At 51.0% G+C, this 27456-nt stretch overlaps 1 protein-coding gene across 5 annotated transcripts in view; it reads right to left on the bottom strand.

The window, feature by feature from the left end:
* The window catches only part of LOC105467826 (SEC14 like lipid binding 5), a 63895-nt gene that overhangs the window by 5449 nt on the left and 30990 nt on the right, over nt 1–27456 (bottom strand). For 4 of the 5 annotated variants that reach the window (XM_011717548.2, XM_011717547.2, XM_011717549.3 and 1 more), the window contains 13 exons: nt 26241–26390; nt 25653–25784; nt 23015–23143; nt 21897–22089; nt 17340–17452; nt 16736–16925; nt 13316–13404; nt 13136–13206; nt 10566–10737; nt 7999–8133; nt 6547–6681; nt 5474–5701; nt 2854–3032 (listed from right to left, as the gene is read on the bottom strand). In XM_011717548.2, the coding sequence (XP_011715850.2) occupies nt 2854–3032; nt 5474–5701; nt 6547–6681; nt 7999–8133; nt 10566–10737; nt 13136–13206; nt 13316–13404; nt 16736–16925; nt 17340–17452; nt 21897–22089; nt 23015–23143; nt 25653–25784; nt 26241–26390 (1916 nt within the window). The remainder of the gene's footprint in view (nt 1–2853; nt 3033–5473; nt 5702–6546; nt 6682–7998; nt 8134–10565; nt 10738–13135; nt 13207–13315; nt 13405–16735; nt 16926–17339; nt 17453–21896; nt 22090–23014; nt 23144–25652; nt 25785–26240; nt 26391–27456) is intronic. The other variant, XM_071084088.1, reaches the window with a different exon arrangement.

The following is a 27456-nucleotide window of genomic DNA, read 5'->3' as shown; positions in this document are numbered from 1 at the left end:
GTGCCCGGTGCTTGTTAGAGATGCAGAACTTTGCCAGGTACCATGGCTCATGCCTGTCATCCCAGCACGTTGAGAGGCTGAGGAGGGGGGATTGCTTGAGGCCAGGAGTTTGAGACCAGCCTGGGCAACATAGCGAGACCCCGTCTCTACAAAAAATTTAAAAATTGGCTGGGTGCAGTGACTCATGCCTGTAATCCCAGCACTTTAGGAGGCCGAAGCGGGCGGATTGCTTGAGGCCAGGAGTTCGAGACCAGCCTGGCTAACATGGTGAAACTGGTCTCCACTAAAAATATACACATTAGCTGGGCATAGTGGTATGCACCTGTAATCCCAGCTACTCAGGAGGCTGAGGCATGAGAATTGCTTGAACCTAGGAGGTAGAGGCTGCAGTGAGTAGAGATCGTGCCACTGCACTCCAGCCTGGGTGACAGAGTGAAACTCTGTCTCAAACAAACAACAACAACAAAAAAATAGCCAGGCATGGTAGTACACGCCTATAGTCCCAGCTACTTGGGAAGCTGAGGTTGGAGGATTGCTTGAGCCCAGGAGTTCAAGGCTACAGTAAGCTAGGATTGCACTGCTGCACTCCAGCCTGGGTAACAGAGTGAGACTCTGTGTCTAAAAATAAATAAATAAAAAGACCCCCTGGTGACTTGTGTGACCACCACACCACTTAGATCTCACTCCAGTGTCATGTTCCATACTCCTTCCCCCACTCCCTCTCCCAACCCTAGGCCAGGCCCCTATCCTGTGCTAAGGCTCTACGTTATATCCCTGAGCACCTCCTGGCTGGGCGGCTGATACGGTTTGGCTCTATGGCCCACCCAAATCTCATCTCAAATTGTAATCCCCACGTGTTGAGGGAGGGACCTGGTGGGAGGTGATTGCTTGGTGGGAGGAAACTGCATGCCACAGCAGAAATGAAGAAGAAGGTCTGGAGGAGGAGCAGGCAATTTCTTCAAGGTTTTGCATCTTATAAAAGCGCATATGATTTTGCACGCGGGGAAACAGCAGTTTCCCCCATGCTGTTCTCGCGATAGTGAATGAGTTCTCATGAGGTCTGATGGTGTAAAAGTGTGCGGCTTGCTTTGCTCTCTTCTCTCCTGCCCCTTTGCCTTCCGCCATGATTATAAGTTTCCTGAGGCTTCCCCAGTCATATGGAACTGTGTGTCAATTAAACCTCCTTTCTTTATAAATTACCCAGTCTCAGTAGTTCTCTCTTTTTTTCTCTCTCTCTCACTTTTTCGAGACAGAGTCTCGCTCTGTGGCCAAGGCTGGAGTGCAGTGGCACGATCTCAGCTCACTGCAATCTCCACCTCCCAGGTTCAAGGCATTCTCCTGCCTCAGCCTCCCGAGTAGCTGGGATTACAGGTATGCACCACCACACCTGGCTAATTTTTGTATTTTTAGTAGAGACGGGGTTTCACCATGTTGGCCAGGCTAGTCTAGAACTCCTGACCTCAGGTGATCTGCCCACCTCGGCCTCCCAAAGTGCTAGGATTACAGACATGAGCCAGCACACCCGGCCTCAGGTAGTTCTTTATAGCAGTGTGGAAACGGACTAATACAGTGACCTTGGCCATGGCATCCATCGCTGACCATAGTTACACTTGGGTGTGAGCATTTGGTTTCTGCTTCATGATGGCAGACACTATCTGTCTGGTCTGCCCACGATCGAAGCCGCCACCTGCCCCCTGAGGGTGACCAGGAAACGGCCTTTGAACTGATTTTCTCATGAGGCTACAGGAGGACAGGGCAGTAAGGTCCTCTCATAGTGACCACCCTAGACAGGTTGGTGTGCAGTGTCTGGTCCAGCCCACCCCTCTGGCCTCCACATGCCCGGCTTCAGAATCAGCCCTCCCAGAGACAGACCTCCAATGCCTGCGTCAATTCTTCTGTGTCCCCCAGGGCCTCAGCCTCTCGCCTCACACTGAGGATCGATGGCCGAAACATGATCACAAAGAGTGAATCACCAGCCCCCCGACAAGCTATGGGACCCCTCCTTGGATAAAGACTCTGGCCCAGTGTTCCTCACTCTGGGCTGCCCATGCCCCTGGGATCCTTGGAGCTCCACCTGGAATTTGGGGTCTAGACTCAGCACCCTCCTGGTGCCTCAATTTTACCCCTAAAGAATTTAAAGCATTATTCTTGGATGAAAACTAACGCAGATCCATCAAGAAGCAGGGTGCAAAATCATACGTGCTTTTATAAAATGCAAAACCTTGAAGAAACTGCCTGCTCCGCCTCCAGACCTTTTAGTTCATTTCTGCTGTGGCATCCATACCGCACGCCCAGGTGACAGGCAGCTTCCCCCAACCATCTCATTCTCATGATACACCCACAAGACTGGGGCTCAAGTGGTTCCCATTTAAGGGATGAAGCACCTGAGGCTCAGGAAGGTAAAGTGATTTGCCCAAGGTCACACAGCAACCAGGAAGTGCTGGAGGTCTTAACCATTACACTTCCCTGTCTCTCTGAAAGCAACAACTTGGGGAGGGTTGTCTAAAGGCACTCTTTTAGAATATTCTAAAATATTCCCATGGAATTCTAGGAGTGAGGGGAGGCCCACATGAGAGGGTTTAACACTCCCCTTCTCCTCCCCTCCAGGTGCTCCAAAAAGTTGAGCTTCTGCCCAGGGTTTCATTGGAAGGAAAAGCCCTGCTTCAGAAGTGGAGTCAGAGACACAGAGCTGGGCCCTCCTCATACCCTAGTGAGGGAACTCCAGCCACGCCCATGCTGGGGCCCCACCCCCGGAGAAGCTGACCCAGCGGAGAGACAAGAGCCCAGGCATCTGCGCTGTTACTCAGCCCCAGGGCCCTTCCTGCCCAGGCCTCCGCTCCCGAGCCCTCCTACCTGAAGTCCTCAGAGGCGAGCACCTCATAGTAGTAGAGAAGTTTGCACTTGGGGCCAGGGCTGTGCAGAGCCGTCAGGACGTCGTCCACGCCCGGGAGGCTGCAGGCCACACTGCCGGGGGGGCTGTGCATTTGCCACTGGAGCAGGTAGACGCCGGGCCACCGGGTCACATGGGAGCCCTGAAACACAGCAGCCCCGCCCTGAGGCCCTGGGTCCTCCTGAGGACAGGTCGAGGGGGCTGAGCCGTCGTGGGCTTCTCATCACCAGGCTTGGAAATTGGGGCTCTTCTCCCTCTGTCCCTTTCTCCCGTCCACCAGCAAATCCTCCTGTCAGGGCCTCTGGAAGCTGTCCTTGCTATTACCCCCGTATCCCTGGGACCAGAGCCTCCCTCTTAATCTGGGAAGGAGCTGACGCCTGGGCGGGGGGTGCAACTTCAGGACAACAGAGGTGCTTAAACACCTGGATTTTGTGGGTTTTTGCTCTGCTGAGCGGGATTTGCAAACCAAGGGGATTAGGAGAGGGATTTGGGCCAGGAGCTCACAGGCGCTTAGAGAGAATTTGTGGAGGGGTCAGGGAGAGTGAGAAAGGGAAGCGTCTGTTTTTACAAGAAGAGCCATTGTGGGTTGCTCTGGGTTGAGAAGTTCAGTGGGACCCAGGGGTGGCCGTGAAGGACATGCAGGACGGCCCTCCACCCTCTCCCCACTGGGAACTCTAGTGACATCTGCAGCGTCTGCCAGTGTTCATGGAGCTGGTGCTGCATGTGCATGTGTCATTTGGGGAGTCAGAGTGACGTTCCACCTGCAATACTGGCCTCCTGGAGAATGTGGGGTCAACAGGGACAGCCCATATTCTGGTTACACATCCAAGTTCTGTTCCAAGACTATAGTTTCTTTTTTTTTTTTTTTTTCCTGAGATGGAGTTTCACTCTGTCACCCAGGCTGGAGTGTGATGGCACAATCTCAGCTCACTGCAAATCCACCTTCCGGGTTCAAGCGATTCTCCTGCCTTAGCCTCCCGAGTAACTGGGATTACAGGCACATGCCACCATGCCTGGCTATTTTTTTTTTGTTTGTATTTTTAGTAGAGACAGGGTTTCACCATGTTGGCCAGGCTGGTCTCGAACTCCTTACTTCAGTTGATCCACCTGCCTCGGCCTCCCAGAGTGCTGGGATTACAGGCGTGAGCCACTGCGCCCTGCCCAAGACCTACAGTTTATTTTGTATCAGTTCTGAAACCACAGTGTGCATCAAAAATCTTGACTACTGACCTCAGAACCTTAGCACCTCCCCTTCCATCCAAACTAACTTCTAGCCCCTCCCCAGCACTCATGCTGCCCGCGTGTCCACCTGCCTTCTCCCTGCGGCTTCAATTTTGTTCTTTCTATTCCTTCCACCTGGAACATCATCCCCTCTCACCCCCTCCCAGATCCAGCCACAACTCAAGGTCTTCGTCCACACTGAAGCCACTTGAATGCATGCAGGCAACCTAGACTTCAAATTTCAACATGCTCATCCTTCCCCCTGCACGAGTTAATGCAGTGGGTTGAACAGTGTACCCCCAAAATTCATGTCCAACCAGAACCTCAGAACATGATCTTATTTGGAAATAGGGTCTTTTTGGTTAAGGATTTAGGGTGTGGCCAGCCATGGTGGTTCACACCTCTAATCCCAGCACTTTGGGAGGCTGCTTGAGCTCAGGCATTCAAGACCAGCCTGGGCAACATAGCAAGACCCCGTCTCTACTAAAAATACAAAACTTAGCTGGGCATGGTGGCGGGCACCTATAGTTCCAGCAACTCAGGAGGCTGAGATGGGAGGATCACTTGAGCCCAGGAGATGGAGGCTGTGGTGAGCTGTGATCACACCACTGCACTCCCAGCCCCACAACAGTGTCCTGATCATGGATAGAGTGAGACCCTGTCTCAACCAAAAAAAAAAAAAAAAACAAAAAACAAGAACCGGATTTAGGGTGGGGCCTAAATGCGATGGCTAGTGTCCTTGCAGGAGAGAGGGGAGTTTTGAGACTCAGAAGAGAGACAGACAGAGAAGAAACCCCTTTAAGGACAGAGGCAGAGATTGGGGTGATGCATCTACCCGCCAATGACACCCAGGATTGCCAGGGGCCACCTAAGGCTAGGACAGAGGCGTAGAATGAACCCCTTCCTAGAGCCTTCAGAGGGAACGTGGCCCTGCCAACACCTTGGTTTTGGACTTGTGACCTCCCGAACTGCGAGACAATAAATTGTTGTTGTTTTCAGCCATGTAGTTTGTGGTAACTCATTACTGCAACCCCAAGAAACAAATACAGTTAGATCCTGTTAGAAGTCCCGTTTCTCAGATGGGGAAAACTGAGGTTCCAGACCCTGTGCTCCTCCCCAAGACACCAGCCACCTCTGAGCAGAGCACCCTGTGCTTTCTCGATTTTGCACCAGCTGCCGTTGGGCAGGTGAGCACTTCATTACGTGAGACCCTGTGTGTCTTTCCTCTGCCCTGTCCTGCAGGGTTCCTGAGGCTGGGGACCAGCAGCCCAGTTTGTCCTCCGCTGTATCCCCAGAAGCCTGGCACGTGGTGGACGCTCAGTGCTGCTTGGCAAGCGAATGAGAGGTCCAGAGAATGCAAACCTGGATGCTCTCCCCTTCCCGGCAGACGAGGGGAGCCTCCACACGACTGTAATCCCTGCCCAGGACCCAGCCTTTGTCGATCAGCTGCCCACTGGCCCTGGTCCCTGGCTCCCGGGCGCCCGGCCTGGGCACCTTCTTGGCATGGTACAGGCTGAACACCACGTCCCCTCGCAGAATGTCGAAGTCCCAGGTGATGACCGACTCCCCTTCCAGAATCTCCATGGCCACCTGCGTGGAGACAGGCGAGGTCTGAGAGTCACAGCTGAGACGGGAGAGCTGGGGTTGGGAAGACGGTGGCAGGAGGGACTGTGGGTGCCCCCTGGGGTCTCCTTTCCCAGGCCACACGCTCGTTCCTTACAGGAATGCTCTCTTCTCCTTAGTTTTCTCCTGAGACCTCACCTGCAACAGATCGCTGGCATAAGAATCCTCATCTCTGCCAGGTTTGGTGGCTCACACCTGTAATCCCAAACACTCTGGGAGGCCAAGGCAGGTGGATCACTTGAAGTCAGGGGTTCGAGACCAGCCTGGCCAACATGGTGAAACCCCATCTCTACTAAAAATACAAAAAAAACCACACAAAACAAAAAACAGCCAGGCGTGCTGGCTGGCTCCTGTAATCCCAGCTACTCGGGAGACTGAGGCATGAGAATCACTTGAACCTGGGAGGAGAGAGAGAGAGAGAGAGGCCAGGTGCCATGGCTCCCACCTATAATCCCAGCACTTTGGGAGGCCAAGGCAGTCGGATCACCTGAGGTCAAGAGTTCAAGACCAGCCTGGTCAACATGGTGAAACCCTGTCTCTACTAAAAATACAAAAATTAGCTGGACACAGTGGCATGTGCCTGTAATTCCAGCTACTTGGGAAGCTGAGGCAGGAGAATTGCTTGAACCCGGGAGGTGGAGGTTGCAGTGAGCTGAGATCGTGCCACTGCACTCCAACCTGGACAACAGAGTGAGACTCTATCTCAAAAAAAAAAAAAAAAGAATCCTCATCTCAAGCTGTGTTTTGGGGTCACCTGACCTAAGATGACAGACCCCCAGCCCAGTGGGCCCTCCACGGCCAGGCCCAGGCACCTCATGGGGGGCTCCGCGGAGCACGCTGGCTGAATGGTAGGTCTCGCTCCACTGCCACAGCTGGTCCGCGTGCTCCTGCTCCTCTTCCGTCATATAGAGGGACTTGGGGACCAGCCCTCCCTCAGGGACATTACACTGTAGGTCAGAGATAAAGGGCAGCGGGTCAGGGCCAGTCGAGGTCTGGCTGGCCTGACCCACAGGAGGGTGCTGCGTGACCCCCGAAGCCGTTCGTAACAGCAACCTCTTACTGAGTAGGCTGTGGGCTTCCATGACCCCATTTAATCCCCAGGTCCACCCGTGCAGTGGAGACTATTATTCTTCCCGTTTCACAGAGGAAGGAATGGAGGCATGGGCAAGTCACAGCAGAAAGTGAGTGTGCCAGGGCACAAACCCACGTTCGTCACAGCCCCATGCTCATGTCCCTTTACCCTGTGCTGGACTGACAGCCAGGTTGGGGGCCTCTCCACACCGCAGCCCATAGCAGCTGCCTCTCCCCCTCAGAAGCGGGGGTGGAGCAGTCACTGCACTGAAATCGACAGATTTCCCCAAACCAAAGGCCCCCTGGATGGGCAGGCCTTGGCAGACCCACCTGCCACCACCAAACAATGATTCCCCCCACCCCGTTTCACTTGTAGAAACACTGGGATTAGCAAAGCAAGGCCACCGTTCAGTGTCCTTCCACAAGCCACTCTCAGCTCTGCAGAACCGTTTGCTAAAAATAAGTCGTGTGTGCCACGTACCACAAATGGAGAGAACAGGCAAGCCTGGAAAAATTCCTAGGAAAAGACTTTTTTAAAATCCAGCAATGATGCAAGTTCACTGTCTGGTATTTCTGTTAGAAACGAAGAGGGCCCAGGCCACTGGGGGCCATGTGAGATGACAGGGTTGTGACCTAGGGTCACCTCAGCCTGTCATTTCATCCCCAGGGGAGGCAATAAAGGGGCCTGGACACTGCCTCCCTTGAAAGGGGATCCTGATGGTCTCAGGCTGTGTGACTGTGCATTGCAGACTAGCCCCAGCGCCACGGTCCAGGGCTGCGGAGACACTGGAGTCACCTCCCCTGCAGTGAGTGAGCAGGTCAAGTTGTTGCTGCTTGGCAATGTCTTTGATGGGAATACAGAATGGGTCAGCCTTTGACTGGCCCAGTCTTTAGGCTTCCAGAAACTTCTATCTCACTCACTATGTTTGGAGGACCCAAAGGAAGGCCCAACCTCAAAACAGCACCACCTCTCTTTGAAGCAGCTTCTAAAGCAAGCCCTGTGGCTGCTGAGAGCCAGCAAGACCCTCCCCAGGCAGAGTGCACGTGCCGCACCCAGCCCGCATCCACCTCCCAGCCCCGCTCCACCTCCCAGCCCGCATCCACCTCCCAGCCCCACTCCAGGAATCCCAGCCTCCCAGCCAGCCGCGCCACCTCCTCGAGCCCAGCTCTGGCTGCGGACGCGGAAGCCTCACCACGCTCTCCCCCCCAAGGAAGTCAGGGATGACTTCTCTATCCAGATAGTCCACAAGGCCTCCGGGCCCCTGGTAGTTGCTGCCACTGTAGATGAGGAACTTCCGCCGGGTGTTCTCGTTGATGAAGGGGCTGATCTGAAACCAGGATATATGGCAAGATGGATATATTTTTTTATTGACATATAATTCATACAACATAGAATTAATCATTGTAAAGCGCTCAGTTCAGCAGCTTTCAGTGCACTCACTACATTGTACAGCCAGCACCTCTACCTGTTTATCACCCCAGAAGGAAACTCCACTCCCACCCCACAGTCACTTCCCATCTCCCCTCCCCCAGCCCGGAGCAACCACCCATCTACGCTCTGTTTCTGTGGATTTGCCTATTCTGCGCGTTTTTTGTTTTTGTTTTTGTTTTGGAGACAGAGTCTCGCTCCGTCGCCCAGGCGGGAGTGCAATGGCGCGATCTTGGCTCACTGCAACCTCCGCCTCCCAGGTTCAAGCGATTCTCCTGCCTCAGTCTCCTGAGTACCTGGGATTACAGGCTCCCACCACCACGCCTGGCTAATTTTTGTATTTTGATTTTGTACTTTTGTATTTTCACCATGTTGGCCAGGCTGGTCTCAAACTCCTGAACTCAGGTGATCTGCCCACCTCAGCCTCCCAAAGTACTAGGATTACAGGTGTGAGCCACCGTGCCCGTGCCTATTCTGTACATTTCATATAAAGGAGATCACACAGTACATGGACTTCCCCGTCTGGCCCCTTTCACTGAGCATCATGTTTTCAAGGTCCCTCTGTGTTAGAGCATGGATCAGTGCTTCCTTCTTTTCTTTTTTTTTTTTCTTTTTGAGATGGAGTCTTGCTCTATTGCCCAGGTTGGAGTGCAGTGGCATGATCTCGGCTCACTGCAAGCTCCGCCTCCCGAGTTCATGCCATTCTCCTGCCTCAGGCTCCCGAGTAGCTGGGACGACAGGCACCCCCCACCACACCCGTTTTTTTTGTTTTGTTTTGTTTTGTTTTTTTGTATTTTTAGTAGAGACGGGGTTTCACCGTGTTAGTCAGGATAGTCTCGATCTCCTGACCTCGTGATCCGCCCGCCTCGGCCTCCCAAAGTGCTATGATTACAGGCATGAGCCACCGCACCCGGCCGCTTCCTTCTTATGGATGAATGCTATTCCATTACATGGATGGAACAGTATTCCACAGTTTGTTTATTCCAGCTGGAATCCATTTTAACACTGAGCTCTAAGCCACACGTTGATAAAGAAGGAAGTGGGAGAGAAAGAAGGAAGGAAGGAGCCCTTGGCATGTCAGGAAACAGGCCAGTTCTACAAGGAATGTCGCAAGCAAGAGATGGATGAGGAACCTATAATCCCCCCATGCAGGGTCCTCTCCTGTCCCCAGCCCCATTACCCTCTATGCTGTGCTGGGCCCTCTCCTGTCCCCAGCCCCACTGCCCCCTGTGCTGTGCTGGGCCCCAGGAGGCTGAGGCTGACCCCCTAGTAACTCCCTGCCCCCACCCCCGGCCCAGCTTTCCCCAGGATTCTGCAAGGACATTCCCTCCTCTTGGGGGTGGCCAGGTTTACTGCAGTCACTGGTGCTTGGGGTCTCTCCTTCCCCTGCCCACACCTCTACAAGGAACCCCTTCAGGACACCCCTCATTTGAACCATCTGGGTGAGGTCCACATCCAGCCAGGACCCCGGCCAATGCACTCGCACTCCCAAAACCACCCCAAACAGCAGGTGAACTTAATTTTCCCGGAGATTAGGACAATTAGGGATAAAAAGCTTCAGAAGCAGCTCCTGCCGCCTGGCCTCACCTGAACAGAGCCTTGAAGCACGCACAAAAGCTAGACAACTTCCTGGCCCCTAAATCTGTCCCCCACCCTCCCCTGCTACTGAACCCTCCATGGGTCCCTACTGCCCCAGGACAAGGTCCCATCTTCACCACGGGCCCCTGTACATCTTCCAGCCTCCTCAGGTGCCATCGTCCCTTTCACTCCTCTTTGCTCAGTCACCCTGGACTGTTTCTTCAATTCCTCCAAAACATCAAGCTGCGTCCAGCCTCCTGGCCTTTGCCCACGCTGTGCGGTGGCCGGCTGCACCCTTCTCTTGTGTATGTGTGCACGTGCACACGTGCATGCACACGTGTACCCACCGGGTTACAACATAAAGTATATTTCAGGTCAGGCTCAGTGGCTCACACCTATAATACGAACACTTTGAGAAGCCAAAGCAAGAGGATCGCTTGAGCCCAGGAATTTGAGACCCACGCTAATAGGCATGGGAGTTCTTTTTGGAGCCACAGAAATGTTCTGAGATTGGTTAGTGGTGACGGTTGCTTAACTCAGTGAATACACTAAAAACCACTGGGGTCTATACTTCAAAAGTGTGAGCTTTATGCTTTGTGAGTTTCATCTCCAAAAAGTTATTAAATGAAATGAAACAGGAAAAGAACAGAGCCGCTCGCAGACGGGCCCCTTCCCTTCCCATCCCATCCCATCCCATCCCATCCCATCCCACCCACCCCCGGGGAAGGGCCTGGCCCAGGTTCCAGCTCTTACCAGCGTCCAGAGCACGGGGAAGACGCGGGGCGCTCGCACGATGAGCAGCCGACCCAGGGTCTCTGGGTAATTGTCCTCAACCACCTCAATCATCCGCAGCAGGGCCTTCACCCCCGGCCGCCACAGGTGCCGCATGTTGAGTCCCTCCAGGTCCAGCAGGCAGGTCCAGGAGCTGTGCAGAAACGGCCCCAGCTCCACCTGGCTCTGCTGGCTCCCAAGGCCACCAACACCCTCCCCACGGGGGATGAACAGGGAGGCTCTGAGAGTCAGGGCTGTGGGCAGAGGAGGTGCTTCTGCCACAGGAGGGAGCCCATGCGGTGAAGAGAGTCCGAGTGTGGACTTCAGGGCTGAGCGCCCACATTCAAGTCTCACCTCCACCCTTGAGAGCTCTGGGTCAGGGCCACAGACCCACTTCCTCACAGGACAGTGGCAAACATAGTAACAGTCCCCATCTGAAACAACTGCTGTTAGGATCAAGTGAGATGGTATATACAAAGCTGTCTGCAAGGACGGGCACACCGCATGCCCTCAGTTAAAACTGGTTATCACAAGTGGCCATTTAGGCCTAGTGTTCCACTATTGGAACGCTAAGCGTGTGGGTGTTATTTCTATCCTACTGCTCACCAAGGTCTGATGGCAAAAATTCAAAACATTGCAACCTCAGGCATAAATGAGTTAATTGTTGAAAAGATGCTAACTACTAAATAGAGCAGAGGTGCCGAGAGCATGCACTCCACAGTCAGATGGCCAGGGTTCAAATCCCAGTTCTGCCACTTGCTGTGTGAGCTTGGTGGAGTACTGAACCTCTCTGTGCCTCCGTTTCATTAGTACTCATTCATTAGGAAAATAACTGTTTGACTGCAGTGGCTGGTGCCTGGGAACCTTTCCCTCCCAGATTGTTTCCTTAAACCTGTACATACCTCTCCAAAGCATCCCTTCATGACACCCCCTCATTTGAACCATCTGGGATGAATTATGCTTCCAGCCAGGACACTAATGGATTGATTCCCAGTCCCACCCCAACATACGTGTCCTTAAAAAATCTCTAGAGATAGACCAGGCGCGGTGGCTCACACCTGTAATCCCAGCACTTTGGGAGGCTGAGGCGGGTGGATCACAAGGTCAGGAGATCAAGACCATCCTGGCTAACATGGTGAAACCCTGTCTCTACTAAAAATACAAAAATTAGCCGGGCGTGGTGGCGTGTGCCTGTAGTCCCAGCTACTTGGGAGGCTGAGGCAGGAGAATGGCGTGAACCCGGGAGGCGGAGCTTGCAGTGAGCCGAGATTGTGCCACTGCACTCCAGTCTGGGCGACAGAGGCTCCGTCTCAAAAAAAAGAAAAAAAGAAAGAAAATCTCTGGAGACAAGCCTGGCCAACGTGGTGAAACCCCATCTCTTCTAAAAATACAAAAATTAGCCAGGTGTGGCAGTGGGCGCCTACAATCCCAGCCACTTGGGAGGCTGAGGCATGAGAATCACTTGAACCCGGGAGGTGGAGGTTGGAGTGAGCCAAGATTGCACCACTGCACTCCAGCCTGGGTAACAGAATGAGACTCTGTCAAAAAAAAAAAAAAAAATCTCCAAACAGCAAAGGAACTTTAATTTTCACAAAGATCTGGATACTGGGGGCTGAAAAGCTGGAACAGCAGGTCCTGCCCGCCCGTGTCTCACAGGGCTGTTTAGGAGGAGGAACTAAATCAAGGTGCTTAGAAGGGCACCTGCTACATAGCAAGTGCAAGATCCATGTTCGCATTATTTTTAAACCATTATTATTTTTGAGAATCAATTTTTAAAAGCCTCTTTACAGGCCGGGAGCAGAGGCTGACGCCTATAATCCCAACATGTTGGAAACAAAAAAACAAAAATTAGCTGGGCACAGTGGTGCACACCTGTAGTCCCAGATACTTGGGAGGCTGAGGTGTGAGGATTGCTTGAGCCCAGCAGGTCAAGGCTGCAGTGAGCTATGATTGCACCAATGCACTCTAGCTTGGGTGACATAGTGAGAGCCTGTCTCAAAAAATAAAAAAATAAAAAAGTCACTTTTACAGAAGAGGAAGCTGCTGCTCAGAAAGGTTTGCTGCCTTTTGGGGCGATGCCACCAAAAGTACTGGCTCCAGGAAACAGCTCAGGAACAGAAATGTGGGGGAGTCAGAGGACAGTGGGTGCCTGCAGAGGACAGTGGGTTCCTGGATGTGCCATGACAGAGCCAAGGCAGAACTCGTGGTGGAGAGCTGATCTCAAAAAGCAAAGTCAAGGAGACTGTTGAGCAGAGTGGGAGGATAAAGTCTTTGAGCCGGAAGCTGGACAAGACCCCAGGTTCAAATCCCGCTCTGTCCTGACCAGTTCACAAGCTTCTATGGGGGCCACCATTCTGAGTCTCAGTTTCCTCATGCATAAGAAATGGGGATGCTTATGGGCCCTGCCTGAAGACCCGGAAGACCACTGTAGAAACTGGGGGAGAATGAAGCTCCTGGCACGCTGCCTGGCATAGTACACACGCATGGTGGACCCCTCTTCATCCTCCGTCTTTGCTGTTTAGGGGGGATTTGTCCCCAGCCCAGGTTCTTGCCTGATGGGACGGCCCAGCTGCCTTGTGCTCCCCTCACACCGCTTCTGTCCTTCCTCATTGACGGAGAGAACCTGGAAGGGAGACAGTGCTCCTGAACACCCACCTCGCTCCTCCACCCCGTGCAGCCCTTCCCAGGCCCGGCCCCGGCCACAGGGTCCAGGAACGAGACCCCTGACTCACGTGCCGCAGCAGCACCTCCTCCCCCACAGCCTTCATCAAGCCTTTGGTGTCCATCTGGCCCAGGCGGAGGATGTAGAGGGGGCGGCCGTCTTTGTGGATGGGGCCGAGCAAAAAGAAGAGCCCATTATTTAGAGGAATGCTTACGAGGGGGCAGGTCACAGCTGCAGGTGAGGGCTTCACCCCCTCAGGCTGCAACCCACCAAGGCCCGATCCAGCCTTCACTTACTAGCACCCTGCCTGCTTCCAAGAGGGGCTGACGCCACTTATTATGAAAGGCAGAAAAACAGAAGTGTTACGAGGAGGATAAGAGCCAGCGCAGTGACTCCCACCTATAACGCCAGCATTGTGGGGGGCTGAGGCAGGAGGATTGCTTCAACTCAGGAGTTGGAGACCAGCCTGGGCAACATAGTGAGATCCCTTCTCTACAAAACATTTTCATTTATTTATTTATTTATTTATTTATTTATTTATTTATTTAAGACAGAGTCTTGCTCTGTCGCCCAGAGTGGAGTGCAGTGGTGCGATCTCGGCTCACTGCAACCTCCGCCTCCAAAGAAAAGCCCAAAAATGCAAGGTTCAAGTGATTCTCCTACCTCAGCCTTCTGAGTAGCTGGGATTACATGCGCCCACCACCATGCCTGGCTAATTTTTGTATTTTTAGTAGAGATGAGGTTTCACCATCTTGGCCAGGCTGGTCTCAAACTCCTGACATCAGGTGATACACCCACCTCAGCCTCCCAAAGTGTTGGGATCACAGGCATGAGCCACCGCACCCGACCCCATAATACTTTTTGTCAACCAATCAATACATAACCTTGTTTTATGTGGGGGTTTTGTTTGTTGGCTGGTTGATTTGTTGGGTTTTGAGACAGTCTCACTGTACCACCCAGGCTGGAGTTCAGTGGAACAATCTCAGCTCTCTGCAACCTCTGCCTCCCAGGTTCAAGCAATTCTCACACCTCTGCCTCCCAAGTAGCTGGGACTACAGGCATGCACCGCCACGCTTGGCTAATTTTTTGTATTTTTAGTAGAGACAGGGTTTCACCATGTTGGCCAGGCTGGTCTCGACCCCCTGGCTTCAAGTGATCTGCCACCTCGGACTTCCAAAGTGCTGAGATTACGGACGTGAGCCCACCGGGCCTGGCCTCTTTGTTCTTTGAGACAGGGTCTCACTCTGTCACTCAGGCTGGAGTGCAGTGGCATGATCTCAACTCAATGCAGCCTCAACCTCCCTGACTTAAACAATCCTCCTGCCTCAGCCTCCCAAGTAGCTGGGACCTCAGGCATGCAGCACCATGCCCAGATAATTTTTTTGTATTTTTTGTGGAGATGTGGGTTCGGGGTGGGGGGGGGGGTCTCACTATGTTGCCCAGGCTGGTCTTGAACTCCTGGGCTTAAGAGATCCTCCAGCTTTGGCCTCCCAAAGAGCTGTGATTACAGGTGTGAACCACTGCGCCCAGCTTCTGTTTCTATTTAAGGACACTTGAATGTATATTGCTGATCTATCAGCGTTGAACTCACGGCCAGCAGCCCTGCAACTGGTGCCTATCTGAAGCGAGCGGAGCACTCTGGGTGATTTCTGCATGGAGCACGTGGCCACTTGCTCATCCTTAGGAAAGCTAGGCACACTTCTGCACTACACGAGGGGGCATTTTAAACAGCAAAGTCACCAAAGAAAAGCCCAAAAATATAAGAATGTGGCATTAAATAGGCCACAAAAAGGACACTGTTTAGGGTATGAGAACTGAAACAAGAAGGCAGGAGCCGCGTCGTTCAGCAGACAGCGTGTGTGATGAGCGACTCCAATACTTTGCCACTCTGAATATGTCTCAGCATGACTGAAAAATTTCTGTGAATACTGATTTGGGGGTTACAAGTAAATTTCAGCAATAAGGGGAGTTCATAAATATGGATTCCATAAATAAGGAAGATTGATCATGCATTAACAGAAACCATGCCAGCCGGCTCTTCAGCAGAGTCAAGCGTTTACCCTACTTGATATAGAGGAATGTTTAGATAAAGGACATTGGAAAGTGTGCTAGGCACAGGTTTCAGTGGCAATTTAACTTAAAAATCCAGAAACTATATTTGTAATGGGTTGAATCATGTCCCCAGAACTCATATCCATGGGGACATTAAAATGTAACCCATGCCTGGTTGCAGTGGCTCACTCCTGTAATCCCAGCACTTTAGGAGGCCAAGGCGGGCGGATCACTTGAGGTCAGGAGTTCCAAGACCAGCCTGGCCAACATGGTGAAACCCCATCTCTACTAAAAGTACAAAAATCAGCCAAGCATGGTGGCGCACGCCTGTAGTCCCACCTACTCGGGAGGCTGAGGCAGGAGAATCGCTTGAACCCCGGGGGGCGGAGTTGCAGTGAGCTGAGATCATGCCATTGCACTCCAGCCTGGGTGACATAGACAGACTGTCTCAAAAAAAGAAAACAAAGGGGCCCTGCTTGGAAATAGTCTGTGCAGGTGTAATCAGTTAAGGATCTCAAGCTAAAATCACACGGATTTGGGCTTAGCCCTAAATCCAATGTCCCAGGGTCCTTATGAGAAGAGGTGTGGACACGGAGACACAGAGGGGAAGGCCATGTGAAGAGAGAGGCAGAGACTGGAGTGAAGCTGCCACCAGCCAAGGAACACCTGCGGCCACCAGAAGTTGGAAAAAGCAGGGAAGGATTCTCCCCTAGAAATTTCAGAGGGAGCATGGCCCTGCTGATACCTTGACTCCAGACTTCTGGCCTCGAGAACTGTAAAAGAACACATTTCTACTGTTTTAAGCCACCAAGTTTGTGTTAATTTGCTACAGCTGCCCTTGGAAATCATACAAAATGTATGCACCTGTTACGTATACAATCGCAATTATTGTGAGTAATGGTGGGCTCACTCAGCCCAGTGGAGAAATGTCTCTTCCTCAAGCCCCGGAGCTTTCCAGCTCTGATTCTTCCTACCTAGATTGTCACTTCAAAGCATTTCTAGATGCCTGGAAGAGTCAAAAGGAAAAATAATAAGATGTTAGCATGACGCATGGCATTTAAAGTGCGTTGGGGCCGGGTGCAGTTGCTCATGCCTGTAATCCCAACACTTTGGGAGGCTCAGGCAGGCAGATCACTTGAGATCAGAAGTTTGGGACCAGCCTGGCCAACATGGTGAAACCCGCCTCTGCTAAAAATACAAAAAAATTAGCCAGGTGTGGTGGCAGGTGTCTGTAATCCCAGCTGCTGGGGAGGCTGAGGCAGGAGAATCGCTTGAACCCAAGAAGCGGAGGTTGCAGTGAGCCGAGATGGCACCACTGCACTCCAGCCTGGGTGACAGAGTGAGACTCCATCTCAAAATAATAAATAAATAAATAAAGTAAGTGCACTTGGCAGTGCCCAAAGTATGCCCTATACATGGTGTGGGTGGAGGCACGCACCTATGTCCTGGTAATGCCAGCCCCCTGCATAGAACTCCTCCAGCAGGGCAGGGGGTTGCCAGGTCTGAAGGAGGAGATCCACCTGGTGCTGCTTCCGCCAACTCAAGGACTGGCACAGCATTTCCCGGGCCTTGTCCAGGTGGAAGTCACGAGCCCGCAGGAACCGAAGGATATGCTCATCTTTGGGAATCTGAGAGACAAAGAAGTAAAAAGCCCACAGAACGGAATCCCCTGACCCAGCAGATAAAATTACAGAACCAGCCGGGGCAACATGGTGAGACCCCATCTCTACAAAAAGTACAGGAATTAGCCGGGTGTGGTGGTGCACGCCTGTAATCCCAGCTGCTCAGGAGGCTAAGGCAGGAGAATCGCTTGAACCCAGGAGGCGAAGGCTGCAGTGAGAATCACACACTGCACTCCAGCCTGGGTGGGAGTGAGACTTTGTCTCAAATAAATACATAAATAAATAAGCAAGAGATAATGTGTCAGTATTATCATCTCGCCTTCTCATCACACTTCATTTCGCCTTTCCTTCCCGCACATGGAGGCTGAGTACAAGTCCTTGTCTGTTCATCCACTGCTCCAGGGTACCCCCTGCACCCACCTTGCCTTTGTGGGTCTCCTGTAACCAGTGCCGAAGCTGGATCAGGCAGCTCTCCTGCATGGGCGTGAGGTGGCCCAGGCACCTCTCAATGTAGTCGGCGTCCAACTTGTCCCCTTGGAGGAGAAGGGGGAGCTTCAGGACAAGAGGGAGACGCCGCGTCTCTTTACCAAGTGGTCTGTCTGCCATTCCTGATTGGCTGCCTCACTGACCCTAAAATGTGGTTCCAAGCCAGGCTGAGTCCCCATCCCAGATAGCAGCTGCAGGGACTCTCAATGCATTCATTTCTCCAGCCCACGTCCAAGGGTGTTCTGAAAACGCATCATCGGGCAAACCTCGATCTCACTATGAGACGGGATTTCTCCTCTTTGACCCCGGGAATAATTCCCACCCTCTGGGGACGTTCTAAGGATTTTTCACAATATGGGCTCACACTCACTGCCTGCTCAGAAGCCACCTGGTCTCAGTGAGCTCTCCCCACACCCCTGTGAGGCAGGCGTCACTATTATCCCCTTTAGAGAAGATAAAACTGCCTGGCGCGGCGGCTCACGCCTGCAATCCCAACACTTAGGGAGTCCAAGGCAGGCGGATCACCCGAGGTCAGGATTTTGGGACCAGCCTGGCCAACATGGTGAAACCTGGTCTCTATTAAAATACAAAAATTAGCCAGGTGTGGTGGAGCACACCTGTAATCCCAGCTACTCAGGAGGCTGAGTCAGGAGAATCGCTTGAAGATGGGAGATGGAGGTTGCAGTGAGCCAAGATTGCACCACTGCACCCCAGCCTGGGCAACAGAGTGAGATTCTGTCTTAAAAAAGAAAAAAAAAAAAGGGGGAGACAGAGATAGAGAAAGAGAGAGAAGATAAAACTGAGGCCTACATGGCACATGTATACATACGTAACAAACCTGCATGTTGTGCACATGTGCCCTAGAACTTAAAGTATAATAAAAAAAAAAAGAAGAAAATGTAACATAAAACACTTAAAAAATAAAAATGGCAATATACCTAAAAAAAACAAACAAACTGAGGCCTAGAGAGGTGGAGGAACTCGAATGAGTAAATGCATGCTGTGTGCCCAGCATAAAGGAGGTGGTGGATAAACGCCAGTTCTCTTTGCTTTCCGCCTGCCCAGGTCCCATTGTGGGGTTTTGACAGACAGCAGCTTTTGACAGAGCCTGGACCTTGCAACACAGCCACGCTGTCTCTTCAGCAGCCCGGGAACCACAGGGAACATTCCCACTTGTCCCCCACAATTGGGCGGTTGCAGTCGGAATGTTGCCAGCGTGCAGAGGCCAGGCCCCAAGCCTGAGTCCTGTTGCCCGACTCTTAGCCATGAGGGTGGCAGATGCTGCCATGCAGTGGCCTCTCGGCATCTCAGCAGTGGGCGGAGACGTCACACAAAGCAGCAGCCTCCACGGGCAGGGCCAGTTCTTCGTGGACAGACGGCTAAACAAGGAAACAGGCTGAATGAATGGCCAGCAGCACCCCCAAAACAGAAAAGCCCACAGTGGGGGGTCACGCCAACTGCTGTGCCAGGAGGCACCTGGGTAAACAGAGGCAGGAGAATGCTGGCAGAGAGGTGAATTGTTCAGACCTTGTGTGGTCAGAGGCAGAGATGCTGGAATCAGGGACAGAGTGGGGATGGGATGAGAGAGAAACACGAGGGAGCCCGGAGCTCCCAGCATCCTTCCGGCCCTGGGCAGATGTGAAGGTTTTTTCTACTTCTGAGCACAAAGACTCAGTGATTCAGGAGAGGGCAGAAGGGGCAGAGGATGTCCTCTGCCAGCCACCCTGAGTGCCTGCGCTACTGGCAGACAGCACAGATGGAGAAGGAAGGATGGACCTGTGCAAAATGGGGAAGGTACAGGGTACAAGGCCACAGACAGCGTGCACAGGATGGGGCAGGAGAAGGCACTGTTGTTTAAAAAAGAAAAAAAAAATGTGCACGTACAACAGCATCCAGCCAGCACACACAGCCGGTGCAGGGTAAATACTTGTTGCATGTAATTCCAGCACTTTAGGAGACCAAGGCAGAAGGATCACTTGAGGTCGGAGTTTGAGACCAGCAGGGCCAACATGGTGAAACCCCATCTCTACTAAAAATACAAAAATTAGCCGGGCATGATGGCACACGCTTGTAGTCTCTCAGCTGCTCGGGAGGCTAAGGCAGGAGAATCATTTGAACCCAGGAGGCGGAGATTGCAGTGAGCCAAGATCGTGCCACTGCACTCCAGCCTGGGTGACAGAAAAAAAAAAAAAAGAATAAATACTTGTTGCATGAATGAACTTCGTTCTCCCTAAACAGACCCCTAGATGTATTATTAGTTCCATGGCACTGCCACCCAAGTATGTCAGAGTCAGGGAAGTCCCTGCACGGCAGTGGCCCTAAAGGAAAAACATTATCAACATGAGTACACATCTTACACATGGCTAGAACTGAATTCGTGGTGTACATACAGTTTGTATCCTAGGATTTTTCCTTTTAACATTATATTGTGAACATTTTCCATGTCCATAAAAGCCTGAACTGTGACAAAAGGCTAGTTGCTTTCATATACAAAGAGCTCTTACAAACCAATAAGAAAGCAATGGGCAAATAAGAAAATGGACAAAGGACAAGAACAAGTATTCATTATTTAAAAAAAAAAAAAAAAAAGGAAAACGGTTGCTAAACATAAAAAATCATGCCTGATTTCGCTCATAATGAAAAAACTGGTCACTAATCAACCAGTGACCACTTTTATTGCCTTTCAGAAGTTTGAAATGTTTTCTAAGAGTTTTCTGGGGAGCTGGGGTGAAGTCAGGAATAGATGCAATTACACACTTTCGCTGGGAACAATGATTAGTACAACCTCATTGGAAGCCTAATGGTTAAATCTATCAAAATTTTACTTGCATGTAAACTTTGAACCAGCAATTCCACTTTTAAAATGTTACCCTTTGTATATACTTACGTACTTCTCATAAATTCTTAAGTACTCACATGTACCATGCTATTTGTATTTTAAAAAACTAAAACAACCTAAATAGGGTTGTTTCCTTTAATAGGGAACTAGCTAAATAGACTAATTCAAAATAATCAAGGCCAAGTGCAGTGGCTCACATATAATTCCAGCACTGCGGGAGGCCAAGGCAGGTGGATCACCTGAGGTCAGGAGTTCAAGACCAGCCTGGTCAACATGGTGAAACCCCCATCTCTACTAAAGATATAAAAATTAGCCAGGCGTGGTGGCACACGCCTGTAGTCCCAGCTACTCAGGGGGCTGAGGCAGGAGAATCGCTTTAATCCAGGAGGCGGAGGTTGCATTGAGCAGAGATCCTGCTATTGCACTCCAGCCTAGGTGACAGAGTGAGACTCTGCTTCAAAAATAATTAATTAAAAATAAAATAAAAGACCTGTGCCTATATAGTCCCAGTTACTCAGGAAGCTGGGGCAGGAGGATCATTTGAGCCCAGGATTTCAAGGTTACAGAGAGACATGATTGCACCCCTGCACACCAGCCTGGGCAACAGAGCAAGACCCTGTGTCTAAATAAATAATTAATATTTATTAATAAATAAGTTATGGTGCAACCACACCATACTATGAAGTATGAAAAGAAGACATAAGCACTGATACAGAAAGTTTTTCAGGCAACATTACTAAGTGGAAAAAAAGCAAAATATCAAATGGAATGTATATGTTCTCATGTATTCAACATAAGACACACATGTATGTATGCAAGTATACACATATGTGTGTGGGTATATACACATATTATGTCCATATATACACCTAAACAGTTCCAGGACATAGAAACACAAAACCATTGTTAGCCTCTAGGGAGAGGAAAAGAATCTTTCTTCTTACACCTTCCAAGCAGTTTGAATTTTTTTCTACCATGATCATGCATTACTCATATAATTTAAAATAGCAATAGCAATCGTAATAATTAGTAAATTCATAATAATTGGTAAGTTAGTAAATAGTAAAACTAGAGAAAGAGGCAATGTCAAGGCACCAGAGGTTAATTCCTGATCTAGAAATAAATGAGTTTTTGCCAGGCGCAAGGCTTATGCCTGTAATCCCAGCACTTTGGGCGGTCAAGGCAGGCGGATCACTTGAACTCAGGAGTTTGAGACCAGCCTGGCCAACGTGGTGAAACCCCATCTCTACTAAAAATACAAAAAATTGGCTGAGCGTGGTGGCAGATGCCTGTAACCCCAGCTACTTGGGAGGCTGAGGCAGAAGAATCGCTTGAACCCAGGAGGCAGAGGTTGCAGCGAACCGAGATCGCGCCACTGTACTCCAGCCTGGGCGACAGAGGGGGATTCTGTTTCAAAAAACAAACAAACAAACAAACAAACAAAGAAGAGACACAAATGGATTCTGCTCTTGGACCAGGATGGAGAGAGGGAGAAGCAGTCAGTGGAGGCAGGAGGCTGCGTTGTTCCAAGATCCAGACCCACTCCCAGGGGGATGGGAAGCAATTCTCCCCAACATGCCCCAGGCCCCCCATGGAGCAAGAGGACCTGCAGCAGCCTCCTAGGACTGACTGGCCTGGGCTGCACCACCTACCGTCCATACTGACCGCCTCCAGAGAGGGGCCCAGGGCGCTACCGGGCCGGTGGGCCTCCAGGGAGCCAGGGTCCCTCGGTCCAGCCTGGTTGCGGGCATCCTCCTCACGGACCGGGGCAGGCGTCCAGCGGGGAATGTGCGAGGTACCCTGGGAGATGAGCTCATTCAGGTAATGTTCAATCACCTCCTTCCCCTGGAAGCCAGAGAGACCCAAGACACATGAGCATGGGGCAGGATGGACGGGGGTCACCGGGTCACCGCAGGGAGTCACCCCCAGCTGGCTCAGGTCCCAGCCCTGACACGTGGCTATTGAGCAGCTGGATGTGTCCAGTCGGGATGGAAAAACGCTGCGAGTGTCCAACGCCCACCTGATTTCCAAGGCTTGGTACCAAACAAAGAATGCAAAATAGCTCAGTAATAAGTTTTTCGGGTTGGGGGTTGTTTTTATTTTTTTTGAGACAGTGTCTTGCTGTGTTGCCCAAGCTGGAGTGCAGTGGTACCATCTCAGCACACTGCAGCCTCAACCTCCCAGGATCAAGAGATCCTCCTGCTTCAGCCTCCTGAGCAGCTGGGACTATAGGCACTCACCACCACACCCAGCTAATTTATTTTATTTTATTTTTTTAGAGCTGGGGTCCACTATGTTTCCTAGACTGTTCTGAAATTCCTGGGCTCAATTGATCCTCCCACCTCGGAGTAATACGTTTTATATCAGTAACACATTGGATAAAATTTTTTTATTAAAGTTAATTTCATCTGTTTTATCACAAGAACAGGTCTTTACTCAGGGATGGATTGAGGTCTTTAAAGCAAGCAATGATCATTTTATCTTAAAAAAAAAAAAAAAAAAGCACCACAGAGTTATCTGGTGTCCAGAAAATTCACCACATAATCCTGGACGTCTCGTGGTGCCAGAGCAAGGATTAGGGTGCCCCTGTTACAGACCAGTTACTTTCCATCCATCATCTCGTGGTGATTTGGTCATTACTAGAGTACCCATTTAACAGATAAGACTGAGGCCCAGGAAGGGTAAGGGTCTTGCCAGGTGTCACGTGGCTGGTGACGGCACAGCAGGTGTGTGCACCTTCCTCCAGTAACTAACACAACCCACCCCTTACCCTCTTGACGTTGGCGGTGTACTGCTTCATGGCGATCTTCTCCAAGGCATTTTCAAAGCCAAAGAAGGACCGGATGTCCAGTGAGGCCGACTGCTCGAAGCAAGTCCAGTCTTCATTCTCAGGGTGGACCTGAAAGCCAGGCGGGGGCCATGCCAGGGACTCAGTGTTGGGGGCACCCTGCCCTCCCCTAAGGCTCTCCTGCTGACCTGGGCCCAGGCAGAGCCTGCAGTGGACAGCAGATCAAGCCTGGCAACCCTGGAGGGGGTAGCAGGACCAAGGGGCCCCCACCCAGAGAAGGATGCAAAGTTCAAACTGTCAGGGAACAAAAAGCCTTCTCATGAGAAGCCGGGAGAATGTGGGTCTCAAATCTGCAGCCCTGCCCTTTCAATATTATACACATACATAGAAAATTAGTTAGAAATACATATGTTTAGGTCGGGCGTGGTGGCTCACACCTGTAATCCCAGCACTTTGGGAGCCCAAGGTGGGTGAATCAGTTGAGGTCAGGAGTTTGAGACCAGCCTGGCCAAGATGGTGAAACTCCGTCTCTACTAAAAATCCAAAACTAGGGTGGAGATGGTGGTGGGTGCCTGTAATCCCAGCTACTCAGGAGGCCGAAGCAGGAGAATCACTTGAACCTGGGAGGTGGAGGTTGCAGTGAGCCGAGATCATGTCACTGCACTCCAACCTGGGTAATAGAGCAAGACTCCCTCTCCAAAAAATAATAATAATAAAAAAATAAATAAATACAATTGTTCAGTGTATCATTTATATAATCCATAAATATATAAATTATATATCAATATACATAAAATTTAGATTTTAAAAATAGTTATATGTTATCGATATAAAGATATATTACACATCCTTATATATCAGTAAATATTTATAGATCTGTATGTTTGCAAAAAGAAAACTTCACTGGCAGAGCTCCTTTATGGACCCAGACCTAGTCCCCCTCAAACATCTGTGGGCAGAAACATTACCAGGGAGTCTGTTAAAATATGCAGATTCCTGGGCCTGCCCCTAGACACTTCCAGGTTGGGGCCCAGGAATCTGCATTTCACAAGCAGCCCAAGTGCTGCTGACTCAGCTACTGACAGAACTCATTCTGAGAAACCACACACGCTGAGAGGGGTTTCAACAACTGTTGCTCGCCCCTCCCCAGTGGATCTAAACACCCTGAGCCCAAGCTCCTGGAGGGCCAAGTGGAGCTGGAGGCATAGAAAGAAAAGGCAATGGGTCCGGGCACGGTGGCTCATGTCTGTAATCGCAGCACTTTGGGAGGCCAAGGTGGGTGGATCTCTTGAAGCCAGCAGTTTGAGAATAGCCTGGCCAACACGGAGAAACTCTATCTCTACTAAAAACATAAAAATTTGCCGGATGCGATGGCGCATGCCTGTAATCTCACCTACACGGGAATCTGAGGCACGAGAATCCTTTTAGCAAGGAGGCGGAGGTTGCAGTGAGCCAAGATTGTGCCAGTGCACTCCAGCCTGGGCCACACAGCGAGACTCTTTCTCAAAAAAAAAAAAGAAAGAAAGAAAAGAAAAGAAAAAGAAAAAGAAAAAACCACGTACAGTGATCTATCATTGCTATCCTGGAGTTATCGTTGTGAAAACGACCCAACAAGGCAGGATCTGCCAATGTCCCCATTTTACAGATACAGACGGTGTGGCCCATTGTTACTCAGCAAGAAAGTGGCAGAACTGGGTGCCATCAGTGAATGCCTGCAGGTGCCTCATTCCAGCCTCTAAAGTCATCAAGATCTAGCCCCCATGTGCCTCACCTTGGCAGTCCTCACTCATGCTGTTCCCACCCCCAAAATGCCGTTCCCAGCCCTCCATGGGCAGCTTCTCTCATCCTTTAGCACTCAGCTTCAGTGCCCCCACCACCTCCTCTGACTCCCACACATCCCCCTGCTGGATCCAGCCTCAGCTGTGACAAATGCATACACACTGATTCCGTTTTGTTCCACTGGAGTGGACCCTCCATGAGGGCAGTGGTCAGGCAGCCTGGTCCATTGCTGTATGCTCAGCACTTGGCAGGGTGCCTGGCACACAGTAGGTGCTCAACCAGTATATATTAGAGAAGAAGAATAATTATTATTATTAATTATATTCAAAGGTAACATTTACATAGAACTTAATATGTGCCAGGCACTGGTCTAAAGGGTTTGTGTATTTTCGTTCATTTAATCCTACATCAACCTATGTAGTAGGCATGATTATTAAGCCAATTTCACACGTGAGGAAACTTATGCATAGTTTCATGAAAGAAGGAAGGAAAGGAGGGAGGGGATAGAGTTGTCAGATTTAGCAGATAAAACGCAGGATGTCCAGTCACGTTTGAATTTCAGATTAACCACAAATAACATTTGAGTATAAGTATATCCCAAGCAATATTCGAGACATACTAAAAAAATTTATGGGTTGTTCATCCGAACTGCAAAGGCAACCAAGCATCCTGCATCTTACCTGACAATACGGCAGGAGGGATGGCTGGGCAGAGGCTCAAGGAATGTGAGGACAGAGCTCTGGGCACAGGTGGGTGCAGGGGGCGGGTGGGTCCCGGGGGCAAATGGGTGTTGGACGCAGGTGGGTTCTGGGCGTGGGCACTGAGGGCGGCCTGGGCTCACCGTGTAGCTGCAGTGCTCGTTCACCACCACGCGGTTGGCGAAGGTCTCGTTGTGCGCTTCGATGAGGAGCGTCCTCTCCTTCCAGTTCAAGACGTTTGTCTGCACGAAGACCACGTGCTCAACACCTGCGATCTGCAAGGGAAGGGGCGGGGAGGCGGAGGTGGGTGGAGGGCATGAAACGCACAGGAATGGAGAGAGAGTCCGGCGGGTCGGCCCCAGTCACCCCCTGCCCTGAGGCCCAAGTCCCTTGCGCCACCGCCCACCCAGCTCGGACCCAGGACCCCAACCCCCGACTTCCACCCTGCCGCCCACCCATCTCCACCACCCAGCTCCGGCCCTGGGCCCGCGAACCCCGCCCAGTTCCCCCTACTCCCCAGCCCAGCCTTCCAGCCCTCGCCCCTCCTGGGCCCTGGTCCCCCCACCAGGGTTCCGCCACCCTCATCCTGGAACCTCCATCCGAACATCAACTCACACACCCTCACTCCACCTCCTGACCCCCGCCGCCCTGGTCCCCAGCTCCCGCGCCCAGCCCTCCCATACCCCGGCGACAGGTCCCCTCCTCCGCCCCACAGCCCCAGGACCGCCCACCTTCCGCAGCAGCCGCGGGGCGTCCACGCGCAGCCGGCAGCTCCGCTCCACCACGTGCACAGCCCCGTCCGGGCTGCGGGACTCGCGCAGGACCTCGCTGCCCAGGAAGACGGGGATCTGCGGGCAGGTGGGGAAGCGCTTCTCGTAGGCCTGGAGGCAGAGCGGCAGTGAGCGCCCGCGGTGGGAGGCAGAGGGACTCCCCCACCCAGCGCGACCTCCTTATCTGCTGTGTCACTTATCAGACGTGAAACGCAGCCCTGGCCGCTGGAAGGGGCAGGGATTTTGCAGTCGTTACCAACACTCATTCCACCAGCTAGCACCTGTTAGAGCCCAACACAGCAGAGCATGGACAATGATTTGGCAAATAAGTTTTTGCCTCTGCATTTGAGTTTTTGCCCTCAGAAGGAAGCACAGGGACTCCGGGGACATTTTAAAATAAGGTATTTCTCAGGAAAACCATTTGAGAAAAATCCAGCACCCCTTCATGATTAAAAAAAAAAAAAAATCAATAAACTAGGAATAGAAGGGCACTTCCTCCGCTTGGTAAAGCCATCTGCTAAAAGCCACAGTTTACATCCCTGGTGAAAGACTGAGTGCTTTCCCCCAAAATTAGGAACAAGGTAGGAATGTGCATTCTTCGTGTCTATTCGACGTTGTGCTGGAGGTTCTAGATAAGTAAAAGAAATAAAAGCCATCCAGTTGGAAAGGAAGAAGTAAAACCATCTGTATTTGCAGATGACATGATTATTTATATAGAAAATCCTAAAGCATCCATACAGTACACACAAAAAGATTAGAACTAATCAATGAGTTCAGCAAGGCTGCAGGATATAAAACCAATGTAGAAAACTCAGTTGTATTTCTATGTACTAACTGAGAATAAAATGAAAAAATTCTATTTACAACCACATCAAAAAGAATAAAATACTTAGGAATATATTTAACAAAAAGAAATGTAAAATGTATACTCTGAACACTACAAAACATTGCTGAAAAAAATTAAAGACCTAAATAAATGGAAAGGCATCCCATATTCATGAAACAGAAGACTTAATATTGTTAAGATGACAATATTCCCCAACTGGTCTACAGATTCAACACAATATCCACATCCCTGCTGACTTCTTGACAGAAATTGACAAGCTTATCCTAAAATTCATATGGATATGCAACAGACCAAAGATAACCAAAAGCAATGTTGGAAAAGAGCAAAGGC

This window comes from Macaca nemestrina, chromosome 18, assembly GCF_043159975.1.
Source record: "Macaca nemestrina isolate mMacNem1 chromosome 18, mMacNem.hap1, whole genome shotgun sequence".
Taxonomy (NCBI): domain Eukaryota; kingdom Metazoa; phylum Chordata; class Mammalia; order Primates; family Cercopithecidae; genus Macaca; species Macaca nemestrina.
Note: the sequence above shows the minus strand (reverse complement) of the source record. Positions and strands in the feature narration are given on the sequence as shown.